The sequence below is a fragment of the Pinus tabuliformis genome, chromosome Q, assembly GCF_031772625.1.
Source record: "Pinus tabuliformis cultivar Carrire ecotype Pingquan chromosome Q, CPIR1, whole genome shotgun sequence".
NCBI lineage: Eukaryota > Viridiplantae > Streptophyta > Pinopsida > Pinales > Pinaceae > Pinus > Pinus tabuliformis.
The window spans coordinates 31,133,267-31,160,654 of NC_142296.1; the positions used below are offsets into that span (position 1 = coordinate 31,133,267).

At 40.6% G+C, this 27,388-nt stretch overlaps 1 protein-coding gene and 1 pseudogene across 1 annotated transcript in view; both read right to left on the reverse strand.

The window, feature by feature from the left end:
• The window catches only part of LOC149218121 (Transducin/WD40 repeat-like superfamily protein), a 191,028-nt gene that overhangs the window by 81,187 nt on the left and 82,453 nt on the right, over positions 1 to 27,388 (reverse strand). Inside the window, exon 3 of the mRNA XM_089383820.1 lies at positions 16,950 to 17,050. Within this exon, the coding sequence (XP_089239946.1) occupies positions 16,950 to 17,050 (101 nt within the window). The remainder of the gene's footprint in view (positions 1 to 16,949; positions 17,051 to 27,388) is intronic.
• On the reverse strand, positions 664 to 1,355 carry LOC149218122 (partner of Y14 and mago pseudogene; annotated as a pseudogene).

Consider the following 27,388-nt stretch of genomic DNA (forward strand, 5'->3'; position numbering starts at 1 on the left):
TCAGAAGCGTGGAGGCTCTCTCACAGACAACGTTTCTCTTGAGCGATAGTGAGTTGAAGCGTTTGTGAAGATCTCGAAAGGCGTTTTTTGGAGACTGCCTCTGCATTCGAAGTGGCATCCCTGCTGAGTGGTGTTGCACCGTAAGCTGCAATGAATATTGGTTGAGGTTGCCGATTTGGTGGCTTTCGGCTCGTATGGGCTTCTGGAAAGTCGATTTGCAAGCTGGAGGATGTTTGCTGCCCAATCTTGAGATCTGCGAGCTGGAAGGTGTAGCTGTTGTAGAAATCAACATCCTCTGTCAGCGAAGCTAGGAAGTTATGAAAGACCTATGCGCTTGTGTGGCTGATGCGTGTTAGCAAGGCCACCTGGAGAAAGAGAGCGCTAGCTTTGAAATTTGTTTGGTTTCGGGGAGGCGGAATCTACAATGGAGCATTTTTGTGCTCAACTTGGAGAGTTCGAGGCAGAATTTTTCAAACAAGCATGGTTTGGAGAATACTTTTGCGTCGCAAACACCAATCATCGGTTTTTACCAACGGACTGCCTTGTCTCCATCCCACTAAAGTTGTTGTTCAATACTTCGTGACAGAGCAGAGTATTACATATTTCAGCTGTAGTGAAGTTATGAAAACCAAATCCAAACAAGTGAATGCCATAAACTAATTCTTAAGACCTCAACGCCATTCTTTTCTCCTCGAGGTTCTTCAATTCTTTTTGCCACATATCCAATTTAGCCAACTTTTCTCTTTGCTCGGGATTCAGTGTTCCTTCACCAGCCATAGATGCTTGTTGTGACTCTGTCAGACGAATCTTCTTCTTCAATGCTCTAATGTGTTTATCTAGATCAATTCTATCGGGACTTGCCTCCTCTGAAGAGGCAGAAACAGAAACATTTGTGGTAACAGTTAATGAGCCCATCTGCTGAGCTACAGCCTCCACGTCCAGATCTTTATTTTCCCTATTTTCAGTTGTTGGTGCTTGTCCGTTCACTGTGTTCTTGAAAGCTTGACCTTTTTCAGATGTTGATGAAACAAGAGTAGCCTGTTGCTTCTTCTCCTTTCTCCTTTCGTTCCTTTTTGCATACTTGGTCTTTGGTTTGGACTCCACAAGCGGGTCATACCCTGGCGGGACTTCGGGCATTCCTCTTCTCAAAAGAGCGCCTTTAGACTAATAAATGGCGACTTCTTCCTAAGGGACATAGCCCGCTCTTATGCAAATGGGTTTGCGAAGGGTGCCATCAGGCCTCCTTGTTGGCGCCACGATCCTCTCCCCCTCTTTCAATGTTAGACCTTCAAACTTATCCATCGTGCAAGAAGAAGACGATGCGGCCTCCTCCTCCTCTGTGCTGCCCATTATTACTTCCTATTCATGTGGCAAAATTACAACAAGAACCAGCGAGATAAGGCCTGCATTCTGGGCATAAAAGCAGATTACTTGCGGATTAAATAGTTGGTTTTTAGCAGTGATCTTATTGACCTGGAGTAGCATTACGCTGTTGAAAGTTACAGTGTTACCTCCAGTAGCATCTCAATGCAGACCTGAACGTTGAAGAAGTTCTGAGGCTTGCATATGTATCACTACCTACAGCTCCAGATCAAAAGAAATTAGGCCAACCTCACTGCAAGAAACAGTCAAATCTTATACTTGTCACAAGAGATATGAAGGTTGTCACCAACTAATGAGGTATGGGCTGCAATTGTTAATTCTTATTGCCAAAGTACAGTAGCTTTTGTTTATTTTGAAGATACATCTCTCAACAGATCATGGACTGAAGATAGTATGTTGAATGTTATCTAATTCAGTAAGAATTGGAGCAGCACTGTTCTGTGATTGATGCAAAAATTTGAGGTTTTTTGTCTGATTTGCGCAAAGATGGATGGAAATTTAGTATATGAAAACCTCAGGGAAGAGAAAATGTGAATTTTAATAGAACATTTAGGTAAGAATTCTCCAATTCTGCACAAAGATTACAAATGCCGACCAACAGAATGTAACAACCACCATTGTGTAACAGTTGTTCCAGAACAGTAAAAGCATGTGAATTAAGAAGAGAGTCATAAGTGATTTTGTGGAGTCCTAAGGTGCATATTTTAAATTTTTGGAGTGATAAGTGAAGATTTTTAAAAGAGAAGCTCATTGTTGTATTTTCAAGAAAGTTTTTTAGTAGAGTGTACTTTTATTTTTGAAGACAAGTTGCTTCAAGGGGCTGTGAGCTTGGCATTCTCATTGTTGGAGAAATTTCATTCATGATGTTGTGAAAGTGAAGGTTGATGTAATTCACTATTTAATAAAACATATATTTTTTTTGTGGTGCTTGTGTCCTAGATCCGCCCAAAATTGAATATGGGGATCTTAGATACACTATGTGTAATGAATGTGTGTGCATGACTTGTGTTCAGATTATCAAAACACTGTATATTATGCTTAAACAATTACATGCACATAAGCAAGTTTAAGTATAAGAACGCTTAATCAAGCTCCTGTAATCAAGCTTAAGTACACAAGCACAAAGCGTCACATCATCAACTTGATAAGATGATCTTCCAAGCAAGCACATTTCACATTATGTAATCAAAGCAATCAAGTTAAGGACGCTACAAAATCAAGTATTTCAAGCCAATATGACATCAACATCATCAACACTTTTTGTATCACTTGCAGATAAACATTTTTTAACTGAATTGTACGGGTGCATTCTCGATTGTAACCGACACCCTAATTTGAATTGTTAAGGTGAATACATTAAGTCAAGTAAGTCTTCAACTAAGTCATCAAGATTGAACTTGTCATTTGTCTCTTGGGTGCATTTTTGACAGTGTTCGACACCCTTCCTTTTTTAAAATCAGCACATTCAGTGAGTACATTCAAAAAAAGCACAAAGTGTCAGTAATCAATCAAGCAAGTTCAAGCAAGCCATCGAGCAAGCAATCATCATCAAACGAGTGTGAATTTTAGTATTCTATTTCTCAAGTGAGCATTAAATCAGGCAAGTGTTTAACACAAGTACAATAAGCAATAAATCAAGGGAGCGTGTCATTCAAACAACAAAGCAAGTGAGCATGTCAAAATCAAGTACGAAAGTACAAAGCACGACATCTACAACAAACGAGCCAGTGTGAATTTGATTGAAGCATTCACAAAGTGTCAGTGAAGCATTCAAGCAAAGCAATCGTCATCAAGCGAGCGTGAAATCAAGAGTTCAAGCAACCAAGTTATAAAACTCTAGCAAGTGTTTAAAGCATCAGCAATCAGCAACAGTATAAGAGAGCCTGAATTCAAAGTGAGCAAGCTAACATGGCGACACACATTCAACTGTCCCAAATTCTTAACAATTTGATTTTATCATCAGCTGGTGACATGGTGAACATCAGCAAAACAACTCTTGCTGATATCCAAGTGCATCTTCAACATGCACATGAAATGATCGAGTTTCTTCAACTGGAGTCGCAACTTTAAAGAGATGAGTTGCAACAAAAGAGTGTTGTTTCCAAGTCTTTCATCCGTACAAATGAAGATACCGATGTTGATTCCAAGTCACTGATCCAACCAAATTCAAGTGGTCCCTGATCCAGTTCAACTTTCTTCCAAACCAATCATCAAGCCATGGGAAGAAATCCAAAGTAACAGAAATCGACGAAGCTTAGGATATGACAAAGATGAAAACAACTTGCATATCCCCGGTTATTCTAAGTCGATCAAGTTCATCAGTGCAGGGTTTCTTGATCAAATAATATCAAAGAGCCATGAGAAAGTTGCAGACAAACAGAAATAAACACAAACTGAAGTTGCAGCCAAACCAAAATGCCTTCATTGTCGAAGAACTGGTCATCTAGAAGATCAGTGTTTTGATCTCCATCCTTGTCACCATTGTGGCAAGTCAAATCATTCATCAACACAATGCAGCAAACAACAACAATCAAACAGATTGAAGATCGATTATTCATGGATTGATCCCTAGGAATGGTCATCCACGATCAGAAGATTGTATAAGTTTTACAATCGAATTCACTCACACATAATGCAGCCAACAGTAAAAATGAAGATGGTACTCTCGCGCAGTTGAACGGGGGAGTACACCAGTGAAACACTCCTACACCTAAAGGGGGGAGTTCAGAAATCAAGTGAAAATAATTGTCTCTCCTTTCAGCTGACAAAGGGGGGAAATGTCAATGAAATTAACAGTGGTTGTCAGACAAAAAGTCTCGACAACATCAGTGAAGCAGCCAGTTGGAATTTTCATCAGCAAGTGAGCATCAATAAATTCGCCAGTGGGCGATCGACAGCAAAGTCAGCCGTGAGCAGTTTTCAAACACAGCAAAAGCAACAGTGAGTTGCCTTTCAACGTCATCAACCAGTGGGCGTTCTCTATATTTTGTTAGTGGACAAAGGATGTTGATTGCAAGCAAAGGACAGATGGATCCTTTTGCAGCTTGGCACGTGATGGAGTTGTCAAGCGACATTCAGAGATGAATCAGACATGCATCTGATTCATGTTCTCTTCAGATTTGAGTTTTTTCAGCATCCAGCTTTGGCAGTTTTCAGGCAAATGTTTTTTGAGGATCAACTTGAGAACTTGGAAGAGAGTTCCTTGTTCTTATTTTGGATTTATCATTGAGGGGGGGAATGTTAACCTCACTCTCATAACAAAACAATTTTAAATCCAAAATTTTAATTAAATAAATCAAATCTTGAGAATTAGGAGTTAGTTCTTCAAACTAGGGAGTTTAGTTAGGATGAGAGATTCTCTCCAACTAGATCTCTTAGATTAGTGTTTTGTTGAGAAAATTTCTCAACCATAGTGTCCAAGATAGACGTACTATCTTGAGACCATTTGTACTATTATAATTCTTTGTACATTGGGATTGATTAATAATGAGAATGTGAGGAATGTTGTAAGGCTGAGGCCTTTTCCGCCATGTTTGATTTCTATATTTCTGAGTGTTTATTTTATTGAGTTTATTTTATGTATGTTAGTTTCCTTCAGGTTCAGCTAGATGCTCCCCATTGGATTTGGTACATGAGTTCCCGATCTCCTTGGTAGATAGCCAAGAGGAATCAAGGGAAACTTCCAAATCCTTTTCTGGTTGTGGAGAGATAGATAATTTCCTAAATGTGGTTAGGATGAACTCTTCCTGAGAGGCAGATATCCCAACTACTGTTAGGATTTGAGAAAGTACTTCGAGGGACATTCTTCAAGCTCTCAATCGTTCTTTGAATTTCTCCTACTGGTTGATGATCCCTATCTCACAACATGGATTAGTACCTAGGGGTTCTTACAGCACCCCAAAAATGTTTTATCTTTAAAGAGCTTGAATTTTTAATCTAAATGAATTAAAACTAATTACAATAAAACTCACCAAACTTGCTTACTTGGACAACCAAACTTTGGAGCAACCCCACCATAGTGGATGCGTGGCTCTTCACTCATGTCTTACCGTACACTCTCCGCCCTCTAGTTGCCCTGCAACTAATATCACACCGAAAACTTGTGAAAGAAACTATGCTCTAATCCCTTTAGCACCTCCCCGACAACGACGCCAAAAATGTTGGGGAAATTATATGTGTTATAATTCCAACATTAAATTATCAATCCAGGGCTCGTAAGCTTCGAGGCACAAGCGCAGGTAACGCAGGATCAGAGCATCTAACCTAAACTATCATCATGAAATCTGAAATTTGTTCCTAAATTAAGTACGAAATTTCTATTCCTAGTTTGAAACTAATCTATTGATAAGCAAAGGAATAACTCTAATCAAATAATGAATTAATTAAAACTTACTGAGAAATCAGGGAAAATAATGAATGATCTATTCAAATGAGTGCTACTTGATTCAAAACAACTCAACATGTAAAAGATAAAATTTATGCCTAAAGCTAATTGTTCACACAACGCAATTTGTTAACAAACAGTCTATAATTCCATAAACTGCAAAATAAACAAATGATTAACTATGATAATTACCCTATTGAAATCACACAACTCACGCTTCCAAACTAGATTTTGCTAATTAACTAAATCAGAAAAATTCTGAGCACAGAACGCAGCTAAGTATAGAACGTGGCCTAAGTACAGAATGCGGTTGAGTACAGAATGCGACTGAGTGCAGAATGCGGCTGAGTACAAAATATAGTCGAGTGCTTACTCCACAACCTGCAAAGTGAAACCAATAGCAATGCACTCGCTGCCCTCTACTCATATCTACAAAACATAAATGAATCTAGAATATGAATTGAAGTGCTGGAATTCTGAAAACTATTTAGCAAACAACTTGGAAATGAAATATAAATCTATTGACTGAAACAAAACACACTTCCTAAAACTATTCTCGAGATCACACCATAAATCAGGAAGCAATTACATAATCTAAAATGCAGAAATAAATTGACAAAACAATTAAATCTAATTCAAACCATTTGCAAGAAATTAAATATAAAAAGGAAATAAACACTAAAATTCACACTTACATAATCTATGTTAACCCTGCAAACACGATGGGTTCAGGTGGCCTTTCCTTTCCATGTGCTGCAGGTCAAAGCTCAATTCACAAAATGGACACCAAAGCTACAGCAACTTCATCATCCTTTATTCATCCAAAAACAAAATTTTAATATACAACAGCCTTGTAGTTGTGCTTCCTCTCCTACGTAGCTCCTCTATGTGTAACCTGCAACTCTTCTGTGTAACTCTCCCTCTATATACTATGCTTTCACAATTTGAGATCCAAAACTCAAGGATCTGATCTTAGCCAAATGCCAACAAAATTACAAAAATACATTTCAAATGATGTTTTTGGAATTGGTTATGGCAAATTTGTCTTGGGAAATCTCATGATCCATGCATAGCATGATTGAGATATAGAATATCTGATTGCAACTCCATATAGCTTGAAAAAGAAACAAAATAAATCTTCAACCCGAAATATATGGAACCGTGGCTGACCTGAAACCGTCAAACCCAATGATTCTGTACTTAACTTCAGAATTTCGGCACTGATTTTGTACTTAAAAATTGCGCTAACCATAACTTCTTCATGATGACGAATTTTGACAAACGGTTTCTGGGTTACCTGAATGAGGGTACTTTGAACAAGCTCCATGTCTTAGAATCACAAGATTCTTCTTCATTTGATCACAAATTGAGATTTTAATCTACATCCATTCTGTACTTAACCTGTAGCAACTAGTTTAATTGACTTATGAAGAATTTTGGCAATGAATCCCTACAGTAAATAAACTTGGCAAACCATCATTAGCAAATCATAGCAAAGTCATCTCTAATCATTTAAAATTTAAGAAAACTAATGATAATCAACCACGAAGTGTAAGATATGAATTGGCGGCAAGTTGTGGAATTATGGTATGAAATGAGTTAAAAATATAGGAATTTAGGTTATGAATAGTGGAATTGTACAGTGGAAAAAATGGGCATATTTGAAGCCCAACAATGCCCATTCATCAAGAGGCACCCAAGGTTGTATTTAAGTCAAGGGCCTCCCACATTTGTAGCATCATTCAATAATCAATATATATGTTCATGTTTTTTGTTAATTAAAGAGTCTGAGTGCTTCAGATTCAAAAAAGGAAGTGATGCATAAAATTTAAGATGAGTTCAACCAAGCTAAAGAAGAGATCAAGAATAAGGGTGATGAGTTATATAAAATACAGAATCTTAATGAAGCACTCATTAGGGAGATTCAATAACTAAAGGAGGGAAAGAGTTGCAAGGGGAATTGGAAAATGGATAATTCAAAGGAAGAATTGAGAATGAAAGATGAAGAAATATGTAGATTACAAAAACATAATACAAAATTAATGGATGACATCAAGAGATTGAAAGAAGAAAAAAAGAATTGTCAAAGTCAAGAAGAAACAAGTATCTATTAATTTTCAATACCAAATTTAATTTATTATTCTTAACAATTTATTTTGTACCCAGCAAATTAATTTTTCTGAAAACTACCAAATAAAAAATACACTAGCACTAAACTTAAATAATTTTCAATGGAAATTTACTAGAAAATCAATCACAAAACAAAGCAAACCAAATAGCTCTATACAAATAGCCTCACAACTTGCCAAACATGCTGCCATGTACTTGGCCTTTGCTGAACTCTACTTTCTGCTAAACCATGAAATTGCTATTGATGCCAAACTGAAGAAGCACACTGAGGTGCACTTCCTGTCCATTGCACTTCAACACATTCTGAGTTTGTATAGCCCTACAATTGCACTCCACCACTCCTTACATATCTCATGCCATACTCCATTGTACCTTGGGGATACCTGAGCACATGATTTGTTGCCACCCAATGCACCCTCCTTGAGACCACCATAAACTGGCTCAGGGTATTCACAACAAAGCATATATCAGGCTTGGTGTTGACCAGATACATCAAGGAACCTATCAACTGCCTGTACAAAGTGGAATCCAGCAACTCTAATTCTGAATCATTTAGCTTCCTCAAATTGGTGATCATAGGTGTAGACATAGGCCTGCAATCCACCATTTTTAATATCCTCAAAATATCAACTACATATTTTCCTTGTCCAAGGAAAATCTCACATGTCTACTACCACACCTCCAAACCCAAAAAGTAGTGTATCATGTTGATGTCCTTCATTTCAAACTCCAAAGTAAGATCTCCCTTGCACATCTCTACAAGCTTCTCTAACCCTGTGAGAAATATGTCATCAACATACAACACCAAGATGAGTGGATCATCTCCAACAAGTGTGTAATACAAGTTGGCATTCGCCTCACTCTTGGTGAAGCCCATACCTAGTAGATACCCATCAATCCTTGAGTACCATGCTCTTGGTGCTTTCTTGAGTCCATATAGTGCCTTCTTCAACCTGCATACATGAGACTCTCTCCCATGCACCTCCAAACCCTACGGTTTCTTAATGTACACCTCCTCCTCAATAGCTCCATTGAGGAAGGTTGTCTTCCATCCATCTGATATATCTTCCACCCTACCTCTAATGGAAATAGATATAACAACCATGATAGACGTGCACCTAGTAACTGGAGCAAATGTCTCCTCGTAGTCCACTACCTTTTTCTAGGAGAATCCTCTTGCCATGAACCTAGCCTTATGCTTCTCAACACTGCCATTTGTAGCATGCTTGATCCTAAAGATCCATTTCAAACTAACCATCAATTTCCCCTCTAGCCTCAGCACAATATCCCACACATCATTCTTCATGATGGAAATGTTGGATTTTTATAGCTAAGGTCGGCCTTCATAATTTGTCTTAGCCCTCCAAATAGTAGGAAATGACAAATACGAATTATATTTCAAAAAAAAAATATATTGAATTTTTAATTTCGAATTTTGCCTCCAAATGTAAAGTCGCCCCAACCTGTTCATGTCGGCTCAACCCAACAATCACAGCACTTGGGAACATTTGGCCACTATAAAAGGGCCATTCGTCCTCTTTTGGGCGAGAATTCTAATCACATCTGAGACTAAATTCAGATCTTCTGAGGCACAATTTGAATCTAAACAAGGATGGAGTCTGAGGCTAATCATGACGAAGAGGCAGAAGGGACGAAATCTAGGGCATACCAATTCTCGTAAGGCAGATCGAATTCAGTGAGGCTGACTGAAAATTTATGAGGCTATTCATGGGCAGTTTCACCAAGTTTGAATTGGGTTTGGTTACTAGTCAGTTTGACTTGATTTGACTGGAAAAGTTCAAATTGTATTCCTTGTTGAATTGAACAAATTTCTCTAAGAAAAGGTTGTTGGGTTTTCCCCTAGTTTGGTGTTTTCCCAAGATAAATTTTGTGTCCCTTGTGATTGGCTATCTCTATTGCCATTATTGTTTTATTGTTGAAGATTTTCTTGTATAATTACTTAATGATGAATGTGGCATAAGTTGAATTTGTTTAAGTATCATTGGAAGTAATTATCAGTTAAGGAACTCTGGAAAACTCAACATCGTATCAGAGTTTTGGTTAAAGAATAGCCAAAGAGACTTGAGGTTTGTTGTTTGTTTGTCTTTTGTGGTTTGACTAGAAACCCTAGAAAAACCTGAGACCTTGTTCTATAGAGAATTGAAGCACCTAAGATCATTTTTTGAAGTTTGTAGACGAAACTTTGTTAATAGTTGTAGGAGGGTCGAAGCTTAAGCTCTAGACCTCAGTCTGAACTTATAGAGTATTGAAAGGCCTAAGATGATAGTACAGAGGCCAAAGTTACGTTAGGGATAGTTATAGGGGGCTGAGAGACCTCAGGAAGACTAAGAGGTCTCAAAGAATGATCACAAAGCCGAGACATTCAGACAACCAAATCATAGGCCAAATTTTTTTATGATTAAAGGCAGAAGATGCTTGTCTTTGCACACTGTAATATTCCTACTAGGAAATTAACGATGAATAACAGAACTAGGAACTAGGAACAACACACGATTTTAAACCATGCAGACAAAATCATAACACCAAGGAAAAATAGTTAAACAATTGAGCCATTTTATTAATTATGGGAATCTGAGTACACAAAAATGGGTAGGAATGATAGAACTTAGGCTTGCTAAGCAAGCTATGCAAAACCAAGGTGGAATCTCGCTGACCCAAATGCTGAAATGGCTCCAAACTAGAAATGTGCACTACCCAAAAATTTTGTTGTTGGCTGCCAACTGAAACTGAAGATTCTTCCCTGTACACTAAAAAAAATTTGAAACTTCAACTACAAGCCCTCCACCAAATACCCGCAACAACCCAGAAAGTGTTAGGCTAGTTCTGAGTGACAGGAAAGCCCTCCAAGAGGTGCAAGTGCCTTTTTGGCTAGTTGTACAAACTACTGATAAGAAATTTGTTGCTAAAGCCCCAAATCAACCCCTAAACGAATTCTCCACGCTCCGTGTAGAATATCCTCTAGACACCCAACCTTTTTCAACCCTTGGCTCCTTCAAATCTCTTCTTCTCCTACACCTACACAAACTCTACCAAAAAACCCTTGCGCATTGCCAAAGGAAGATAAATTTAGCCCACATAATTGTTGCACTCTAGCCCTGCAAAATAACCACCAAAACTCGAGCACCAAATAGGAAAATACTCCTGCAATTAGTCGGCTCCTCCAACCCACTACAATTGAACCAAAATGTGCCACACGAACTGCCTCCACGCCCATGAAGTGCGCAAAAATGGAACTCTACTGCAATTGAAGCCCTGTAGGAGCTTGGAAGTGGACTATCAAATTTCTCACTAGGGGGACACTTGAAGTTCTCCAAAGATGAGGGTGGAATGTCACCCAAAATTCATGTGTTGAACAGCACTCCAACTCCTGTGCTAAAAAGAAGAGAGGTCAAATTGTGTAAGTGAGACAGTGAAAATATGCTCCAAAATGTCTCCCTTTTGCCTCAAGTACTCTAGGCCCATGCGTAACCCCTTGGTGGCCCCCACAATCCACTAACTCGCCTCCTTTCCCTTGCGGGTCGAACTGTCTCCATTAGTGGCCCCCACCTTCCACTGTGAACATGATTCTTCCCATTTCTTCTAAGTCCAAAAAGTCTACAATGTGCCTCCAATGCCCAAATAGCAAAAATGGGCTATACTTAGCAAAAATATTCAAGTTGGGGATATCACAGTCCTCGCCAAAAGTTGCTTATCCTCAAGCAACTGCAATGTTGGGTGCTGCAATACCTGCTCACCCTCCCAGGTAGCATCGTCCTCGGGCAAGTCCCTCCATCTAACCAGGTACTCCCTAATCACCCTATTCCTGAGCTTCCTCTCTCTCACTTCCAAAATGGCTTCAGGAACCTGTACTAGATGTCGCTCCTCATCCAAGGGTGGTAGCTCTACTGAAGTTGTTACCTATTGTCCCAATCCCTTCTTCAGGCAAGACACAAGGAACACATTATGCACTTTGCTTTCTGCTGGAAGCTCCAACTCATATGCCACCTCCCCTACATGCCTAGTCACCCTGTATGGTCCATAGAAACGAGGCTTGAGTTTTTTTAGCCCCCTTATGCTTGAGAGTTGATTGCTTGTATGGTTTTAGGCACAAATAGACCATGTCCTCAACCTCAAATTGCCTCTCAACTCGGTGGTGATCTGCATAAAACATATGCTTATTTTGGGTGATCTGCAAAGTGTCCTTGAGAGCCTTGAGTATCTCTTGGCTCTCTTGGATCCAATCTTTGGCCCCCAAGACCCTACTATCTCCAAACACCATGTCAGCAAAAGATAAAGCATCATAACCATAAAGATCCCGAAAACGGGGCATACCAATGGACATATAATCGATGGTGTTGTAGCAGTACTCCCCAAGATGTAGCCACTTCACCCACGCTGGTTGCTGACATGCAAATAATTCCTCAAGTAGCCCTCCAACCATTTTCTTTGTCTGCCCTTTTGTCTGAGGGTGTGGTAGCTAGTGTTGAGAGTGAGTTTTGTGCCCACTAGTATGAAGAGCTCCTGCCAAAAACCCCCATGAATTTGTTGTCCCGGTCATTAACAATGGTCTTGGGAAGACCATGGAATCTGAACACCTCCCTAAAGAACAGCTTCGTCTTCGTTGCCTATGAAGCTGAGTACCGGGTTGGAATAGTGAAGAAAAGGGTAAACTTCATCAACCAGTCCACCAGCGATATATGCAATCTAGTCCCTGAATAGAGGGAAGCCTTATGATGAAATCCATGGAGATACTCTCCCATTTCTGCTCCAGAATAGGTAGAGGATGAAGTAATCCTATTGGGTGTGTGTGATCTATCTTATTCCTTTGGCACGTGCTGCACTAACACATATCATAGCACGTCCTCCTTGAGGCCCCTTCAAGTAAAATGCTCTCTAACAACCTTATAAGTCTTTAGGAATCCTGGATGCCCTACTAATGGTGTATCATGTGTTGCCTTTAAAATCTTCTCCCGCAGTTGAGAACTGGGAACTAGATAAATCTGATTCTCGCAATAAATGACGTCATCCATGACCATGTACCTGTGATCTCCAAAGGTCCCGTCCAAAATCTCACACGCATGTTGGTTCTTAGAGTACTCTACATGGAGCAGTGCCTTCCAATCTCGCACAACATCCATGAGAGAGAGTGTTGGGGGTCTCTGGAAAGTGCATCAGCTACTACATTGTGCCTCCCTTGACACACTCTATCTCAAAGTCATAAGCTTGGATCTTACTGACCCGCTTTTATTGTCACTCGTTGAGTTCCTTCCACTCCAAGAAATACCGCAGACTATTGTGATTAGTCTCCACCCGGAACCAGTTACCCACCAATTATTATCAGAATTTGGCCAGTGCCATCTCCTTGCCATATATAGAATATAATCTCTCATAATCCTGGAGCCTCCATCTCTCATAGGCAATTGGATGACCACCCTGCATCAAAACTGCTCCAATGCCCTCTCCTGAAGCGTCACACTCTAATATGAAGGGCTGTGAAAAATTTGGCAGTGCTAAAACTAGGCAAGAACCCATGACTACCTTGAGGCACTCAAAAGCCTCCTCCATTAGGCCAAACTCACACTTGGACATCTTGTCGTACCACTGATGCTCCTCCAAGATGTGCAACACCTCCTCCAAGTGTTGTAAATGCTCCTCCCAATTCCAGTTGTAAATCAAGATGTCATCGAAGAATACCAACACATATCTGCGCAGTTGCTTGCGGAACACATGGTTCATGCAAGACTGGAAAGTAGCTGGTGCATAGGTTAGTCCAAAGGGCATGGCCAGGAACTCGTAGTGACCATAGTGACACTAGAATGCGGTCTTCAGGATGTCTTGCTCCCTCACCTTGATCTGGTGGTATCCCGAGTGCAAATCTATCTTACAGAAGTACTTAGCTCCTCTCAGCTTATCCATCAACTCATCTATGTGTGGGATAGGATATTGGTTCTTTAGTGTCTTCTTATTAAGGGCTTGGTAGTCAATTCACATACGTAAAGCCCTATCCTTCCTCTTCACCAGCACCACAGAAGAGGCAAAGGGACTAGAAATCGACCTAATGTGGCCAAAGGCCAGCAACTCCTAAATCGACCTCCCAATTTTATCCCGGTAAGCCTTCGAATGTCTATAGGGGGTAGTGATGACAGCGTGAACCCCCTCCTCTAGCTCAACAGTGTGCTCAAATCATCTATCTAGAGGACGGCATGGAGGAATGTTCCCAAAAACGGCTTGGTGCCTCTCCAATACTGTTAGAATGTCTGGGTGTGGTTGTCGTGCCTAGGTCCCTGTCTCTGAAATCCTGAGCTCCATTGCCCATGTTATATCCCCATGTCTCAAGTTTGCCTCCATCCGATTGGCCGACACTGCATGTGGTGGATAGGAATGCATGCCCCTCAGCACTACCATCTTCCCATCAGGTCTCATAAACTCCATCTCTAATGTCGTGTAATCTGTAGTGACACGCCCAAGAGAGTACAACCACTGGACACCCATCACCATGTTGGTGTCTGGCTCATTCACCACAAAGAGATGGTCGGTGACCAAGTAGTTCCTCATAGTCAAAGTCAGCTTGGGAACATATCTAGTACACTGCATGGCTTGGTTCCCCGACGCCAATACTAAGAAGCCCTCAAAGGACTGTGTGTGTAGCCCTCTCCGCTCTCCCAACTGTGCATCAATAAAGTTGTGGGTGGCCCCATAGTCTACAAGAACAAATACTCATTGCCCCTGAATAGTACCTCTGATCCATAATGTCAAGTATCTCAGGACCCCTATAAGCGAAGCAATGACACCTCCTAGGGGCATAATGAAACTCGTGTCTCCCCTTGTGTCATGGGGCTCATCCTCCCCTCTAACAGCCTCATGCTCTATCTCCTCCTTTGGCTCGCTATCTGAAAATACCTCTACGTAATGGGCCTTGCCCTTAGTACATTTGTGGCTTGGGGCCCATGGTTGTTAGCAGGTGAAGCAAAGCTTCCTCCTCCGAAGATCACTCCTGGTTTCATCATCAAGTTGCCCCCACCCTGTCAACTCTCTCGGTGGAGGTCTGGTGTCCTTACCCCTCCGAGGAAAGGTAGGTCTGGGAGGTGCCCTAGTCTTAGGGACTGCATCCCACATGCACCTAGTCCGGGTAATAGCATACTGCAAAGATATGGGTTAATAATCCCTCACCCATCCACGCAATGGGTCTGTCAGCCCCTCAACGAATAGCATGATAAGGCTCGCCTCTGAAATATCTGTAACCATCATAACTAGTCTCTGGAACTCTTCCATATAAGCCTCTGCACTACCTGTCTACTTCAGATGCACCAACTCCTGAAACTGCAACCCTAGGTCCTTCCTATCAAAACGCTTTATGAGTCTCTGCGTGAACTCCGTGTAGGAAATAATGCCTGCATGACCCAAAGTAATCAGTTTATGGTACCGCCACTCCTGCGCATCCACATCCAGGTGCAAGGCAGCGAACTTAATCGCATCTGCCTCCCTCATGGGTTAAGCTAGAAATAGGTGGCCAACTTCTACACCCATGCTCTAGCCAAACACCTAGTTGATCCATCAAAGTTGGAGAAAGATATTTTCCCCATTGTCCTCTGCACATCCTAGTTTTGCTGACCTCCCGGTGTGATGACCCGTGTAATGACCCACCTATAGCTATAAATAAAATACAAGTATTAGCATACATACGAGGCCTCCATACGATAGCTACGTATGCATGGACCCATATGTAACGCACTATATATATGATAAACCCTCAAACGAACAGAAAATGTTAGTTTTAATGTTAAATTTTAATTTGTAAATTAAAATTTATGAAATTAATTAAATTAAAATTATAAATTAAATTAATTCATTAAAATAATAAATAAACTTTATCAAATCAAATTTACATATTCGAATAAAATCACCAAATCAAATAAGATTTTGTTTTATAAAATCAACACATATCAAAATTAGGACACCGAGATGGAGGGAGGTGGTGAATGGAGATTTAAAAGAAGGAAGGTTATCTTGAGAGAAAGGGGGAGAAACAAAGAATGAGAGGGCGATTGGAAGAAGTACAGTTGAGAGGAGGAAAATTTGTAACACGAAGTTATCAACAGTAAGGACTGAGCCTTGTTTGTTCCGAAGTTTTTGGGCACGGGGGAACAAATTGCAGCAATTGAGAAGAATTCTGGACTGAGTACCTAGGTTGTACTTAGTTTAGCTAGGAGGTTATGGTCTTTTGGTAACGGCAGCGAGAGCTGGAGAAATTCTTAAGCCTCTTCATCCGCAGGAAACCAGGTAGGTACTTCTCATCAAATCAATCAATTTGATATATGAAATTTTGTTAAATTTTAAAGCAGGTTCATGAAGATTTCATATTCTGTTCAGAGTAAATAGTTGTTTAAATTATTTACAGTCATTACATTTGGTATCAGAGCCTGTTCAACTCTCGGATCTGTTAAAGTCTGTTAAGATAAGAATGATGTTCTTCAAGTCTTGTTAGCTGTCCCAAAGATGGTTTTGATATATGGTTTTTCTTTATTCATCTAAGACTCCGTAGGCTGAGGTCATCAACAGAGCTATAGCAAAATCAGTTTCATAAAGGGTTCAGCATGCATAATTATTTTCAACACAACGGCAGCCTCTTAAGCCAGATATGAGTTGAATACCAGGATCTAGGACTATGTTGTAATTGCTGTCTGAATCAATGATCACTTTCAGCTTCCAGATCCTTGAGATTCCTACAGTGAATCTCAAAGATTTACGGAAAATCCTAATAGTTACTTAGACCTCACTATAAGTTTTAGACAGCCCAAGAACTGAAAGCAATGGAGAATTTTACTTTGCAAGAAAATAGTTAAAATCTAGAATCACATATAACAAAATATATGTTGGAGCAATGGAGAATTTTACTTTGCGAGAAAATAGTTAAAATCTAGAATCACATATAACAAAATATAATGTTGGAGCAATGGAAACAATAATATAATTTAGAACCACGTTCAAAAACTTGAAAATTGTACATTCTCAATTTCCTTCAAGGTAAAAAAACGCAGGGTCGGAAATATACGTTGCACTTGCAGTGTCGAAAAGCCGAATAGCCTCATCATCACTAGCCGTAACCAAATAATTGTTCGTTCTGTGAAAATCCAACGAATTGATTTTCCCATTCTGCATATTAACAATTGATTTGCAGAAAATTAAGATAATGCTCTCATAAAGTCCATGAAATCATTTCCAATGCCCCTTTCACAGCATTTCTTAGCTAAAAGGAAAGCAAAAATGCAACAACAAAAAATATGGAATTTAAATAGCAACTTGACTACTGAGATGTGGGTTGATAAAAATAGAGTTCTACACCATTTGAAATTTGTGTCTTAACAGCAGTAGCTATCAAAAAGGAAACTGAACGCAACAAAAAGAAAAAAACAGAGAATTGGAGAAATAACTTCAATACTAAGGTGTGCATATGTAAAAATAGACAGAGTATACAAACCATAGAAGATTCTGCCATATGATGTGGTAGTAATTTTCACACAATTTTCTAATGGTCATCTATTCCATTAAATCTGGGAGAAGCCTAATGAATTGTAAAGCTTTCCAGTAGAATAAGCCCAACTCTATTTTCAGCAGAATGCAAGATTTCACCATGAAGGGACCAGACAAAATTGGGTTCTCCATTTGACATAACAATGCACATGTGAGGCTCATAGTTACTATGCTAAGATGCAACACCTCCAATCTGTTATCCCTCAGGCTACATGTGAGTCTGTCAGCATGTCCCAATTGCGCTTAGCGGGCATTTCTTGATGGCACAGGTGATTCAGTTTTCAGATGCAGTTGAGGGTTATTTTATGGACGCACACACTTTCCTTGGCATTACCCTTGTGGTATCATTGACCACTTTCTCAGCTGTGGGTGTGTGGTGTCTAGAGGAGCATGGTTAATGTGATGTGTTATATGTTTATACCCTGACGGACTGGCAGGATTTTATTGGTTGATTGATTATGAGCACCAAAGTTATTTTGATGTCATTCAGTGTTGTGGTTTCATGTTGTTGTACCCCTAACTGATATGTTGATGGTACACAGATTGCATAGCAGATGATTTTCATCTTATACTGATATTATTGGGCATGAGGATGGCACATTTATATGGTTTGCATCACCATTTGGATGGAGTGTCTAGCATCATTGATTATCATCAATTTGTAGACATATGGTTATGGCTTCCCATCTTGGGGGCCTTCTAGCATGGGCGCCCTAGGCACTTTGGGGTTTCATGATTGCTAGATCATTTTATTATAATGATAAGATTCCCCTTTCATGGAGCACTATCCTCGGCGCTAATATTGATGCTGCTCTGAATATTCATTTTACAGTAGCTTGACAGCACGGAGACTCCTTGCTATAGTGTTTTGGCTTTTTGGCATGGTTTCATGTCCATTATGAATTTGTTATACTATGGTTGGTAGTTTCAAGTGGGGCATGTTAACCACCGAAGGTGGCTGACCCCATAGAAGAAATTTTTCTCCCATCATCTCTTCCAACCAGCAGCAAGCAGCCCCAGACAGCCACTAGTAGCCGATGACGATGTGCCATTCATGTCTTAGCCACTTGCATCAATGATATGTTTCCTCGCCCACTTTGCAAGGGCACATGTTGGAAGGTGGGCTTCTAATCAAAAGGTACTTTATTCATTTTGCAATCAGGTGCTTATGCTTGCTAGTATTTTGGGCATTTGACATGGATTATAGGGTAATCTGGAAGGAAGAGGGGTTTTGACTGTGATCTTGTTCCCTCACCTTAAATGGGGGGATTAATCTTTCATCCTAGTCCAGTGGAAGTCTGAGCCAAGCCAGCTCCGAAACGGCCGAGCCAACCGAGCCAGACCCCTGGCCGATTTGGCTCGGCAGAAAAAACGGCCCGATGACCAGTTTGTTACCGAACCGGCCAAGCCGGTCACCAACTCAGTCAGTTCGGTGACAAACCGGCCAGCTCGGTCGAGCTCGAGTTAAACCGACCAGCCACGCTCAAACACACCCAGCCAACCATTTTGGAGGGGGAACGAACCCCTACCAGCAGCAAGCAGCCTCAGACAGCCACTAGTAGCCGATGACGATGTGCCATTCATGTCTTAGCCACTTGCATCAGTCATATGTTTCCTCACCCACTTTGCAAGAGCACATGTTGGAAGGTGGGCTTCTGATCAGAAGGTATTTTATTCATTTTGCAATCGGGTGCTTAGCTTGCTAGTATTTTGGGCATTTGACATGGATTAAAGGGTAATCTGGAAGGAAGAGGGGTTTTGACTGTGATCTTATTCCCTCACCTTAAATAGGGGGATTAATCTTTCATCCTAGTCCAGTGGGAGTCTGAGCCGAGCCAGCTCCGAAACGGCCGAGCCGACCAAGCCAGACCCCCGACCAGTCCAGCTCGGCAGAAAAAACAGCCCGGTGGCCGGTTTTTCACCGAACCAGCCAAGCCGGTCACCAACTCAGCCGGTTTGGTAACAAACCGGCCGGCTCGGTCGAGCCCGAGTTAAACCGGTCGGTTCGGCCAGCCACGCTCAAACATGCCCAGCCAACCGTTTTAGGGGGGCGGACCCCTAACTTGATTCTAATTGGGTTTTAAGTTCGTTTGAAGTCCATTTACCTCTCCGAAGCCTATAAAAGCTACCCAACCCCCTCACATTTCCTCACAGTTATCTCATTGTTGATTTGGGGTAGCATCGGATGTGCTCTAGCCACGAAATTCGGTGGAGAGGTTGGGGCACATGAGATTTACAATACCCAGAAAGGGTTTGGACAAATTCTAAACAAATCAAGAGATATTAAAATAATTAATATTTTTAATGGAGTCCCTAAGTCTAAACTTAGGGAAAATAAAATATTAATGTGTATTAATATGAATCTATATTAGAATGGTCCAAAAGACATGGATCAAGCTAGATCTAATCTTAGTCGTTGATTAGGGACTTAATCTCGATCGTTGAGATGTCAACAGAAAAAGTATAAGAGGAGGCTTGAGGGGCACTTGGAGAACACACTGAGGGAGACCAGTTAGTTCAATTTCTGGAGCGGGGTTTGCTGACAAATTGAACCAGTGGTCTGGAGAGCAGTCAAGAGGCAGCAAGTACGGAACAGAGACACGAGAGATCAGCGCAGAAGAGGCAAACACAGAGCCAGAGGAAGCCACACAGAGGCAACAGGGACTGTGCAAAGCCAGAAGGGCCTGCGTCATCCACGCAAAGGCTGCAGGAGTGACGTAAAAGCCCAGAGAGGATGCACAGAGCCTCAGTAGGCTGACGCAGAGGGTTTCAGGCTGTAGAAAAGGTCAGTAGGGCCTACGCTGGGTTTAGGTAAGTGCTGGAATTTTGTCTATCTGTGGGTAAGCCAGTTTGGCACCCTGTTGTACAAGAAAATTGTTGAATAATAAAGTCCTCCCTCGCTGCACAGGTTTTCCCACATTGGGTTTTTCCAGGGACATTAGTCCAAAATAATTGTGTCAAATGAGTGCATATTTTTGTTTCTCTATTATGAGGCGATATTTGCAACAGTATTTATTTTAATGTTTGTTGAAGTAATTTCAAGAATAACTTATGATGAAATAAGTAGTAAAATTAAATCAGTTGCTGCAAGGATAGAATTTTCACACTCATTTCATTTGTGTGAGAATTTGTGAAGAGTTGTGGAGTTTGTTTTTGGTGCAACAGTGTGGAGTCTTGGGCAATCATTGGAGCAGTAGTGAGGAGCTTTTTGGGCAGCCATTGGAGCAGCATTGAGGAGTTGGTTTGTTGGAGCAGCATTGAGGAGGCGGTTTGTGCCTAGAGGTATTTTTTCACTTCTAAATCTGTTTTTGCTTCTTCGTTTTTGTGCAAATCTGGAAATTGAAAAGAGTCTTTTTTGTAAAAGAAATGAACATTGGAGCAATGTTTTTTTTTTCATTTTCAGATTTTTTCCTTTCATTTCCAAGTCCAAATATCAGAAAATGGCTCCTAGAGTGAAAGATGTTGCTTGGGCATACGCTGAAATGATTGATAATCAAATGCATTGCAAATTTTGTCATAGAAAATTTAAGCAGGGTGGAGGGAGCATTCATAGGCTGAAACAACACTTGGCTGGTATTAGAGGCCAAATTACTCCATGTGAAGCACGATCAGCACAAATTGGGGAGATTAGGAAGGAGTTGAGCAAGAAAAAGCTAGGCAAAAAGAAATAGAGGCTGAAAATGGGAGGAAGAGGAGTATACAACAAATGATGGCTACCAATCCCAATTTTGATGGCCTGCGTGAGTGACGCAGAGGCTGCAAAAGTGACACAGAGGGCCAGAGAGGCTGCCCAGAGCCTCAGAGGGCTGACGCAGAGGCCAAGAGGGCTGACGCAGTGCCTCAGAGAAGCATTGGAGAGGGTTTCGTGGAGAAGACTTTCAGAATATCTACTTCAGAAGAGAGGTATTACTGCCATATTATTTTCTCTGTAGGGTGACCCAGTTGTACTCAGAAAAATTGCATAATAATAAAACCTTCAGAACTGTTGCACCGGTTTTCCCAAGTTGGGTTTTTCTGGGGACGATTGTCCAAAAATAACGGTGTCCCTTGTGTGTTTGTCTATTTCTTTCAGTTGTTGATCTGTAGATGGTTGAGACTGCATTGTGTTTATTTCAATATTTATATGGTTAAATAACTTGTTCAATAATTAACAAGTAGGAGAAACAAACCAGATAGTGCAGAAAAAATTCTAACGGGTTAGACATAGAAATTTCAACAGTGCCTCCCTCTTTGGAGTCTATTCAAGAAAAGTGTAAGGGTAAAATGAAAAAGAGGGGTGATATCAAAAGTTATTTCGCACCCTACTCTCCATCAAATGCACATGGTCCTCAAGCTAGTAGAAGTCCATATGCAGCCCACTTTAGATGACCATTGGAAGAAATAATTGAGAGAGACTTCTTGTAATTACAGAGCTAGATGGTGGTATGATTCTGATATCCCCTTCAATGCTTCTCATTCACCATATTATGAACCTATGTTTGATGCCATATTTGCTACTGGAAAGGGCTTCAAAGGCCCTACTATGCATGAGTTAAGGGGATCTCTTTTGCGAAAAGAAGCTTCCTCCATTGATGAATATTTGAAAGATTTCAAAAGCTCATGGGCAAAAACAGGATGCACCATCATGTCAAATGGATGACTTGATCAAAGGAACCGTACCATCATAGACTTTCTTATCTTTTGCCCACAGGGAACCATGTTTTTAAAATCAGTTGATGCATCTGATAGGGTGAAAGATACACACTTGTCGTTTTAGCTTTTGGATGAGATTGTTGAAGAGGTGGGGTGGCTAATGTTGTTCAAATCATCACAGATAATGCCTCTAACTATGTTCTTGCTGGTAAAATGTAAGAGGAAAAACACAAAACCATCTTTTAGACCCCATGTGATGCACATTGCATAGACCTCATGCTTGAGGATATTAGCAAAATAGATTGGGTCAAGAACACTGTAGAGCATGCCAAAATCATAACAAAATATATCTACAATCACTCATGGATTTTGACCCTGATGAGGAAACACACAGGGGGAAGGGATATTACTAGGCTTGCCATCACTAGATTTGCAACTCATTTTTTGACATTGCAATCTATGCTTTCCCAACATAGAAACTTGCAAAGGGTGTTTTCCAGTGATGAATGGAATGAATGCCAATGGTCTCGCAAACAAGATGGCAAAGATGTGAAAAAGAAAGTTAATGAAGAAATATTTTGGAAAAAGGCAGCAGAGATTGTGAAGGTTGTTGAGCCATTGGTTAAGGTGTTGCAGTTGGTGGATGGGGAAAGATTGGCTATGGGCTTCATTTATGAGGCTATGGATCAAGCAAAGGAGCAAATAAAGGCAGTATACAAGGATAGAGTGGCTAAGTATGGGCCCATTTGGGCAATCATTGATGAAAGATGGAACAATCAACTCCATCGCCCTATACATGCAGCTGAGTTTTTTCTGAACCCAAGGTATCATTATAAAGCTCTGGAGGCAGAAGCTTTGATTGGGGAGGTTAGAGATGGATTGATTGACTGCATTGACTGCATGATCCCTAAGGAGAGTGATCAGCTAGAGATACACCGACAGATCACTTGTTTCAGCAGAGCCACAGGTACCTTTGGCAAGAACCTAGCAAGGATTGCAAGGGAAGCAGATGAGCCAGGTAAACAAACAATTTCAATTTTCAAATTCTTATTTTGTTAAATTGTTTATAATTTGAAAGTTGGATATAATTTATTGAGCTAACTCATCACAACTATGTTTTTTGCAACACAATGTTGGGAGGCATTTGATAGCCATTGTCCTCAATTACAGAAGTTTGCAATCCGTATTTTGAGTCAAACTTGCAGTGCCACTGAGTGTGAGCGCAATTGGTCTGTCTTTTAGAGGATTCACACAAAGAAGAGAAATTGTTTGGAACAAAAACGGTTAAATGATCTAGTCTATGTCCAATACAACCTCCGACTAAGATGCAACCAATTGTTGAACAAAAGACCTAATACAGATCCCATTGTGTTGGAAGATATTGATCCAGCATCAGATTGGGTAGTGGAGAGTCATCCAGCAGAGTTTGATTCTGACAAGGATTTTGGTATTGATTTGGATTTACAGACAGAGGCATTAGCTGAAGTTGCTGTTGAACATAATGTTCAGTTGAATGCAGATCCACTTGTACCAGGCCCAACCCCAAGTCCTCCAGTTGCAGGCACTTCCTCTACTCAGCCACGACGGAAGCGCATATCTCGTCTATCTCAGCGTGCAGCTGCTGCGCCTACTAGTGCTACTACTTCTACAGTTGCAGTTGGAGATGGTGATGAGGAGGAGCCATGGGTTTCCCTGTCTGACTCTAATTCAGAGTCTGAGCCAGATGATGTTGGCTTCTCTAGCAGTAGCCAATAGTACTGGTGACTAGTGATGTTTTACAGTTTACTTTTGTTGTAGATGCCATTTAGAGGCTCCTTGGTTATGTGTTTTTGTTTTGATCTCTATATCATGTATGTATTGGACAATGCACCGCGTGCCAATTTGATATAATGGATATATTCATGAGCCTACTTTGATCATATGTTGTCTTCTCTCTATATTCTAATGCTTTGTGTTTAGAAACATGAATGGAAATCTTTCAAATTATGTTTTTTCATAAAAATAAAATAAAAAATAATGTATTTTTTACAATGACCAAGTCATTGAAATCAAATCGGCCGAGTTGATACCGAGTCGGAGTCGGAGTCAAAGCCAACCCTTGGTCGGTTTCGAACCCAAATCAGAGTTTTAAAACATTGAGTGGGACCTCCCCTAATGGCCCAATGGGTATAGGAGGGGCATTACTTGGGAAACCCCAAGTGAGATAGCTTAGCCCCATCTCTCACTATTCCATTCTTACCACTTTCCATCTCACATTACAAGCCCTATACTCCACTTCCCTTCTTTGAATTCAACTGACCACTGGCTTTATGGGATCTAGCACCATACATGCGCATACCTGGGTAGGGCTCGAAACTTGGGCTTGGGAGGTTGATGCAACTAAAGGAACAACAAAAAGTATATGATGGCCACAAACAAAAACAAAAGAAGATCAAAATGCAAAAGATGGTCAAGACATGCACATTAGCACGTGGGCAAAATCCTAGCATGAGCTCTACCTCACTCATTATGGCCATCACCCAATTCCTAAGCACATGTTGCTCTTCATATTATGATAAGGAACCCTTGCATGTCCCAATCCCTGGTGGGCAATGAGCCTCACCATTAAGAGGGTAATAATTGTTATACATTATACAAAGCAAGCTCTAACCCTTTGAGCTACGAGCAGTAATGAAATATCAAGTAAAAGTAAAAGGCACACAAGAGGGGTGGGAAAACAAAGGTCGAGTTGGTAATTCATGCATCCATGATTGCTCCCTCCCCACATATATATGCTCAGGATGAGGAGCCCATCATAGTTGGTCCCTTTGACCATAGCACTTAGCCATGAAGTCTTCTCCTCTCCATTCCATTATTATTCACATGACATCTATCAATTGAAGGGTCGACCAAGGACATGTCATTTCCCCTTAGGGCCCGAAAACATCGAATAGGGTGGTCTATTAGACACGCCTACCTAGGGAGGTAACACCATTGTGAGTTCAAAGCTTTAATTTTGGAAGGGAAGCCTTATTTGAAGTGTCAAATTGCCCATTTCTTGCAAGCTTGGTTCACTTAGATGCAAAAATGATTAAATGTACCTAATGATGTAGTTGCTAGCACTGGATATTGTGTAATTTCCGGGTGGTTCCACAGCCATGGCTTGGGCAACTTAATTAGAGCCCAAGTCTCTTAGAGGTGCCTATTGACACCCACAAGTGGAGAGTTGAGAGCCATGGGTCTCCGAGCTATAGCAGATCATCACGCCTAGCCATGGGCACTTCCAGCACCAATAGTGTTCCAACACTTTGCCCTACATTAATGACTTATGGGATGATGCACCTGGACACAGCATGCCCCCAACCAACTTTGCACTTCATGAGGGATTGCCAGTTGATCCCTAGAGGAGGATGGTCTCACACCTTGAGAGATGGGAGGGCTAGCACCACCTTGAGAGCCCTCAACGTTGGAGCAAATACAAGCATTTTGACCACATAGTGACCCATGAGACCACTTTTGTGCCCCAAAATCAAAATCAGGGATCACAAAGGGAGATTGACGAAGATTTAAAGGCGAACCCTTAGGAGATGATTTTAGAGGGCTTCTAGCCTTCTACACATCACATGGCACCCATAGCCCTCAACGCATTCCTTAGAAGGGCCTACACATGGATGATGTAAGCATTCTCTCTCATGCGGCTCACACGTGTGGGAGATTTGTTATGTTTTATCATTGTCTATTAGGTCGGCTTGTGGCCTAAGTTGTTGTTGCACAATATTTTATGATTTTTAGGGAGGCATTAGGCTAATTTAGACATTCGATCTCCTCATATAAATAGAGGAGACTCTCATTGTATCAAATCATCATCACACACTTGGGATTTTTAGGGCCTTCAGCTGAATTCAGCCTTCTTTCTTGGGGAGAATTTGGAATCTATGAATGCATTTTGACATTTTGAGTTGATTTTCTTATCTTTGGAGCTATTCTTTGGATTAATGGATGGAATCTTTGCATGTTATCCTGTAAGTGAACATAATTGTTGAATATATATTTTCTACATGTCTAATCTATGTTGCACGGGTTCCCGCACCCGGGGGTGGGGTTCTCGAACCCGTCCCGGGTTCCCGCACCCAAGTACCGGATTCGGGTACGGGTTCTTCCCAGAAGAACCAGGTTCTTCCATGAAGAACCGGGTTCTTCAAAAAAAAAAGTTGGGTTCTTTTCCTTTAATGGGTTCTTGGATTCTTGGGTTCTTCGGGTTGGGTTCTTTTAAAGGCTTGCCGAAATGAATGTCACAATTTCTTGTTGTTTTGGACTGTCTGCAACATGAGCCACAACTGTCAGTCCACTTTTATATACTCAATTTGCCTCCTACAGCTGCGGCATAGTCCCTCCTCCTTGTTGTTGTCAAACGTTAAGCTGTAGGGCTTGGTTCATGCCATTGTTTACACAAAACAGCTCACTGTTCACTAAGGAACAGACCTCGGCCTCCCTATGCAAACTCTTGTACCCAACCGAAGCCCTAAACGGAGATGACAATGCCACAAACTTACCTCTACTCAGCCCAGACTTGTTAAATTTTTAATTTTTTATACTATATACTATAATATGAGAAGTATATGTTTCAGTTCTTTTAACCTGAAATAGTTGCAATTAGATTAATAAAGCGCAGAAAATCTTCATCATTTTTTGCATTAATGAATGGCATTACATAAATGCATTCATACATTGAATATAGCTCTATGCTATTCTTTACAATATAAACCATTCAGTGAGAATGTATTTCAACTCAATCATCTACACAAAATTCAAGCCAGTTCATTATCTACCCTCTAACAATGGTGTTGCTTGCCCTTGCAATGTAATTTCACCATGGATCAACAAAATCCAATTAGATGGTTCAGAATTTGTTTAGGAAAAAGTAAAACAGTTCATAGTATATATATTTTAATTTTTGAAAATTGAATCATTACATTAACATATAAATTCTGTGGTTTTTTTCAAGGCTTGTGGCTACATTAAAGTATAAATTATGGCTGCTGGCAACATATATTTCACTGCTATCTCACCAAACACACAAGGCAGCCCAATAAAATAAAGTTTAAAATATTGAGTCTTTGAGAACTCATAATACTTTAGGATTTTTGAGCATACTCCTAAGTTTGTAGGAAACTTGGCTAGTGTATCTCAGTCAGTTGTGTGTGACAAAATCTGCCCCATACCATGATTCATGTTAATATGTAAACAATGAACAATTTTTTGGTGATAAATTTTGAAATTTCAATGTCAATGTTGAATGTTCAATGATGTCCATGTTTAAATGATTATCATTAAAGTTTTCTTGTTTAA